Source organism: Medicago sativa, chromosome 5 (genome assembly GCF_051527215.1).
Source record: "Medicago sativa cultivar Bolivia chromosome 5, Bolivia_mono, whole genome shotgun sequence".
NCBI lineage: Eukaryota > Viridiplantae > Streptophyta > Magnoliopsida > Fabales > Fabaceae > Medicago > Medicago sativa.
In genome coordinates this window covers 79,101,541-79,107,377 of record NC_140753.1, presented here as the reverse complement: position 1 = coordinate 79,107,377, position 5,837 = coordinate 79,101,541, and the positions used below count along the sequence as shown (strand labels likewise).

Genomic DNA, 5,837 nt, shown 5'->3' with positions numbered 1-5,837 from the left:
CACCATAGAAAATAGGTCACCTAGAAAATACTCATAAATCATATCCAAATAGAATTTGAGGGAGAGGCCACAAAAATAATTTCCACCACCAAACGTCCAAAAAGCCGAACCAACACTTAAAAGAACTAAAACCCCCCAGTCTCTACTAGACACATGCCAAGATCTTGATAACGGATTTGAATCCTTTCATGTTTGAAATCATTGGAAGAGTTATGTTGATGATTTCACCAACTAAATTCATTAGATTTTGCATGAATATATCCAAAGTTGTAGAATTCAATGAATTTTGATGGTGAGATATGTCTCTCCCATTATCTCAAACATGAGAGGATCTAAATCTCACCAACATTTTCATCCCCACCGTAGCCAATAAACTAAGCACTTCACCATTGAGAGTCTGTTTGGATTAGACTTATTTTGAGTTTATGCAAAACAACTTATGCAAATAAATAAGTTTTTATGTTAATAAATGTTTTTTTATAAACTACAATTACAAACGTATGAATAATACATAAAAGTTTATTTATTTACACAAGTTTTACATAAGCTCAAAATAAGTCTAATTCAAACGGATCTGAATATATAAATGAGTATTAGTTACCTTTTTTTGTCAAGGTATTAGTTATCTTTAGTGATAAAAGTACTACTTTTTAGAAGAATTTGTAAAATGTATATTTTATTAGGATGGGTCATAACATAGTTTGCATTAAAAAAAAAGATGATCATAGTTTTTTTTTTAACATAGTTTATTATGGTGAAGAGTAAACAGTTACCAGGTGTGCGAGGGTAACACATCACAGCCTTTGTGACTTTTTTTTTTTTTACCATTTGTCCAACTTGTTAGATTTTAATACAAAGCTGCACTTGTTAGATTGGTTTAACCATTTGTTAACAAAATACAGACCAAACTTCACAATTTAGACTATATGATATGAGTGTGGGCTTTGGAGTGGTAAATCGTCATGAGGTGTCAAACAAGCATGTCCTCCATTTAGCACACTTGTATGACATGACATCACGAATGTATCATTTTAAAGCTCATGCCGCGCCAGCTCCATAATGGGGAAGTTTGGTATTTATTTTTTTAACTAGGATAGTTTGGTATCACAAGTAGTGCAAATGAGAAAATCCTTATAGTCTTTGTTATGAGTATACACTTGCTGTTTTATTAGATTACTTTCATATATTATTCTTTCAATTGATTGGATAATCACTTTGGTTTGGTTTGTGAATGTTGATGTTAGGATCAGTTCAGAGGCGGAACTGGGGGGTGGCAAGGGGGAGCCACCGCCACCCCATCCTTAATGTGAAATTACCATTATACCCTTCATTAAAATTAATATTTTCCTTTTCAATTTCACATTTGGTCATCGATTTCTCTTTCATCAGAAGTGGAAAACAGAACGCACGCGTTTTCTCTTCTTCTCCCAACCAACAACAAATCGTCGATCCACCACCAAACAACCACTACACCACCGTCGGCCAACTGTTGCGACCACCCTCCATCTCCATCGTCGATCTGAAGTGAGAACAGAGAGCTATCTCCATCTCTCTCAACAAACCCTAATTGAAGGTAATGTGAAATTGAATGTATTTTCCTGCATATATGATTCTTCTTTGATGATTACATGTTCTTTAATTGATTGCCTTTAGTTTTCCATCTGTTGGTGTTAAACCATGTTCTTCTTTGTAATGTTGATTTTTGTTGATTTTTGTTCATAAATCTTCCTAAATCCCAACTCTGTAGCTTTAGCTGACTGCTGATATGTTTGTTCTATATGCTCCAGTAGAAAGTCTTATTGATTTTTGTTCATAAATTAATGTCTGAGATATACCGTATACCATAGTAACATAAATTCCTCTTAGGCCGTTGATTCAAGCATGGCCAACAAAAAAAATTAGACATAAGTCTAAAATTAGTTTTAGTAACTAACAACAAATATTAGGCCGTTGATTCAAGCATGGCCAACAAAAAAAATTAGACATAAGTTAGTTTTAGTTTTAGTTTTAGTTTTAGTTCTGTTCCTATTTTGTTATAAATCAAGCATGGCCAATATTTACTTATTTTGCATACCTACTCTTTCAGATCTTGCTGTTGGTTTGATTCTTGCAATTAACAGGTGGGCATTGATCATAAGATGAAGTTTCAAAGAATCGATTCTATTTTCAAGAGGAAGGCCGTTGATTCTTCATCCGAACCTGAACAAGTTCATGAGAATCCAATAATTGAAGAAAATGAGTCTCGTCCTTTAAAGGTTAATAGAGTTGATCCGGATGACATTGAGAATTCTTTAGAAAGGGATCCAGGAAAACGTATTCCAATTTGGCAATATCCACCAAATCAAAAGGATGCAATACGAAGAGCGTATCTAAAATGGGGTCCTTATCAATCAAAATTAGAAAACTATCCCATGTTCGGTGTCAGTTTACATTGAAAGGGAAATTAGCGCATGTATTAGTTCCGAATCAATTATTGATGATTTCAAGGCACTTGGAAAGCGTAAAGTGCATCTTTAGGTATGTAATGAACGACTTTATTATATTATGTAGTTTAAATTTTGAATGATCGATTTTTGGTTTATTACGACTTAAATGTGTTGTGTTTAATATGATTTATATATTTTAGTTTATTTTGATGGCGAGATGGCGGCCACCCCAAACTTTTTTGTCTGGCTCCGCCACTGGATCAGTTGCTATGAGCAGCAACGTGGTTTGTGTTGAGAGCATGGAAGCCGTTATTGAATTTGGTTGGGATGGTAAGCATGCAGCTTGGATAGAATTTCAGTAACAGCACAAAAGCTATAAAAAAAAAAATTTAAAAAAAAAGTATAAAAATTGGGCACAAACTAATAAACAAAATATAGAAATATTCTTTAGAGATGATACAAACCATAAGACACTATTGATGGGGTGTAACCATCGCTATTAAGAGATGATACAAACCATAAGACAGGTTGTGGAAAGGAATGACAAGATTTTTGGGCTCATATGTGGTCAAGTGAAGTTATGTGTCAAGTGTGTGGTCATGTGAAGCTACGAATCCAATGATCTAGCTAGCGGTCGTCACCCAGTAATTTTACTTTGGGTTAATTATGTTTTTGATCCCTACAAAATTGCAACCTTGTAAGTTTAGTCCTTACTTAATTTTAATAGCATTTTTAATCCCTACAAAAAAAAATTTACTTATAATTTTAGTCCCTGCTAAAATAAATTTTGTTTAATTATCCTTAAACTCTTAAATTTTTTAACGATTCTTTTTATACAAGTTTAGAACACTATGAACGGTTCATTTACTAAAATCTATAATTTTTTAACATGAAATAAATTAAATATGAATTTTTTAAAACGACAAAAGTTTAAGATATAAGTAACAAAAATATGGACGTAGAAATCAAATTTTTGCGATATTTTTTTCCGAGGATCTTTTAATAACGTTCTTAACACGCCTGTAAAAAATTGTTGAAAAATTTAAGAGTTTAAGCATAAATTAAACAAATTTGGATTGAGTAAGGACTAATATTGAGTACAGAAATTTTTTGTAGGGATTAAAAATGCTATTAAAATTAAGTAAGGACTAAACTTACAAGGTCGCCATTTTGTAGGGACCAAAAACATAATTAACCCTTTTACTTTTCAAAGGAAAACAAAATGTTTCGGTTATATTTGGGGTTTAGTCCATCTTTTAATATATCTTTATGGTTATAGTAAATATATCAAATTGCATTATATGCTTTAATATTCATTTTAACCTTTGCTAAGTCTATTCCTCAATTTGACTATAAATGTCATATTTTTGCATGCAACCATTTTACCGTAGATATTTTTTGTTTCTCTATAAAAGTAAAAAGAAACTCTAGTTGAGTATGTTTGAGACCGAGGTTCTGGTTTCTAAGTATCATAAGTTTTTGCACAATTTGTTTTAATAATAAATAAAAACAAAATTTAGAAACAATTTATGGTTGTTCCCAATGAAAAATATGTAGAGAAAATTCAAGGAAGAATATATAAGTGTGAATACAAGAAGTTATATGATTCTATAACAAATCATCGAGTCTCTAATTCTGAGAGCACCTCAATCCTACATCCTTGTTTGTTTGCCTCAAGTTTCTCCATAGATACCTTCCACTAGCCATGTCAACGAAAACCCAAAATCCATTTTGAATCATCTGAAAACCCAATCAACATTTGTCAGTTAAAATAAAAAATAAAATCCTAAAGTTTTAAAATAAAAAAAAGTCAACTAAAAAACCCTATCGACAATCTGGTGAATCAAAAAGAAAACAAAATTTAACATGAAAACCTAGTCTATAAAACCAATCAACATATTCCATGAATTAAATACAAAAACACAAAAAAGAAAATTCCAAACACATATTATTCTAAAAATAAAACAAGATTAAAATATCCAAGATTTGGTTTCATAAATATCAAAACATATATAAACATTACTTTAAAAAGGAAAAGAAAAATAAAGGATGAAACATCACGGGTCATCGTCGAAACCAGATTTTGAAGGTTATACCTTTTTGAAATCAAAATCTTCCTTCTTCAAAGATGATTTTACTTCCTCAGTTGACTCATTAGAAGCCAAATCAATCGTCGGTGAAAAACTAACTGTTCTCCATGCAAAGTAACCTGCCAGAATAGCAGAGAAGAACACCAAGATGAACCTTAAAGGGCACATCTCTCTCAAGAACACAAAATCCTAAACAACGTAAAAAAAAATTATAGGTATGGTTTTTATGAATAATGATTGGTGTGTATAAGAAAAAACAAAACTCTCAACAACAGCGTTTGTTACTTTTGGGATGATTTGATTTTGATGATGAGATTTTAAGAATTTTGTTTACCAACTGAATGCCGATATGAGCGTATTGAGTGAGCTTTTTTTACTAGTTTTCGCGATAAAGGTCGTTAGAGACTATAGCTAAAACATTTAAAGAAGACTATAAGAGTAGATTTAAATATCAAAAAAAGTGTAACAAACTCTTTAAAAAAATGTAACAAACTTAGTTTTTGTTGTCCACAATGTATTATTTTTTAAATTATTCTTTATCCTTTAAAATAGATAATTGATGGGGTGAATTCAAAATTAAAGAAGGTAACAAACACAATACAAATATATTTCCAGATTTTTTTCTTTATATCTTAAAAAGCGTAACAAATTAGATCAAATATATCTATAATGATTGTCGTTTGTGTCGTTAAAAATATAAGAATTTAAATTATTTTTTTGGTTACATTGTTGGTGTCATTGAAATAGATGAACAAGGGTTCTCGTGAGCTTAACTCAGTTGGTATGGACAATGCATAATATATGCAAGGTCCGGGGTTCAAACCTCGGCCACCATCAAAAAAAAAAATAGATGAACAAGGTTAATGTGGTTTGTTATAATTTGAAAGCAACAATCATTTATATTTATACTTTTAATCAAAATATAAATTTCATAGAAAAACACCATTCATAATTTTAAACTTTAACGCAATAAAAAGAGCGGAAAGACGGACACGTGCATGCCTGTCTTTTCCCTAGTTATGAATAATGTTTTTATGAAATTGTGATTTTGATTAAAATTAGATGTTTTTAAATTATAACAAACACAACAAATCATGTATAACTATTTTAATGACACCAACAATATTTTAAATATAATATAAAATCTTATCTTTTTTAACGACATTAAGTCATTAACAATAACCATTATTATAGGAAATATTGGTTAAAGGTATAATTTGAATAATGAAAAATTTAGCTCAAAATCCTTTTTCCCTTTGCTAGCGTCCAAATGGTCATTCCATGCCCGTTTGTCTCCTCTTTTTATTGCCCTACGAACAAT

General features: G+C 30.8%; 1 protein-coding gene and 1 long non-coding RNA gene across 3 annotated transcripts; one reads left to right on the top strand and one right to left on the bottom strand.

Annotated features, from left to right (window-relative positions):
• Positions 1-1,024: 1,024 nt before the first annotated feature.
• LOC146925448 (uncharacterized) lies at positions 1,025-2,642 on the top strand. Of its 2 annotated transcripts, none has more exons than XR_015010508.1 (2): positions 1,025-1,573; positions 2,121-2,642. It is a non-coding gene; the product is annotated as an uncharacterized LOC146925448 (long non-coding RNA). The 2 variants fall into 2 exon arrangements; XR_015010509.1 differs by having other exon boundaries at positions 2,087-2,642.
• A 1,322-nt stretch (positions 2,643-3,964) lies between these two features.
• On the bottom strand, positions 3,965-4,900 carry LOC146925447 (uncharacterized). Its single transcript, XM_085711018.1, has 2 exons — positions 4,523-4,900; positions 3,965-4,166 (listed from the first exon to the last, which is right to left on the bottom strand). Exons 1-2 carry the CDS (start codon positions 4,682-4,684, stop codon positions 4,056-4,058), a joined length of 273 nt encoding a protein of 90 aa, XP_085567144.1. The 5' UTR covers positions 4,685-4,900; the 3' UTR covers positions 3,965-4,055.
• Positions 4,901-5,837: the final 937 nt, after the last annotated feature.

What these genes read in the sequence shown, in the direction of transcription:
- LOC146925447 (XM_085711018.1), bottom strand. Translation starts at nt 4,684, where the DNA reads ATGTGCCCTTTAAGGTTCATCTTGGTGTTCTTCTCTGCTATTCTGGCA. An exon ending in AAGATTTTGATTTCAAAAAG is followed by an intron (nt 4,167 to 4,522) that starts GTATAACCTTCA and finishes TTGGGTTTTCAG; the next exon opens with ATGATTCAAAATGGATTTTG.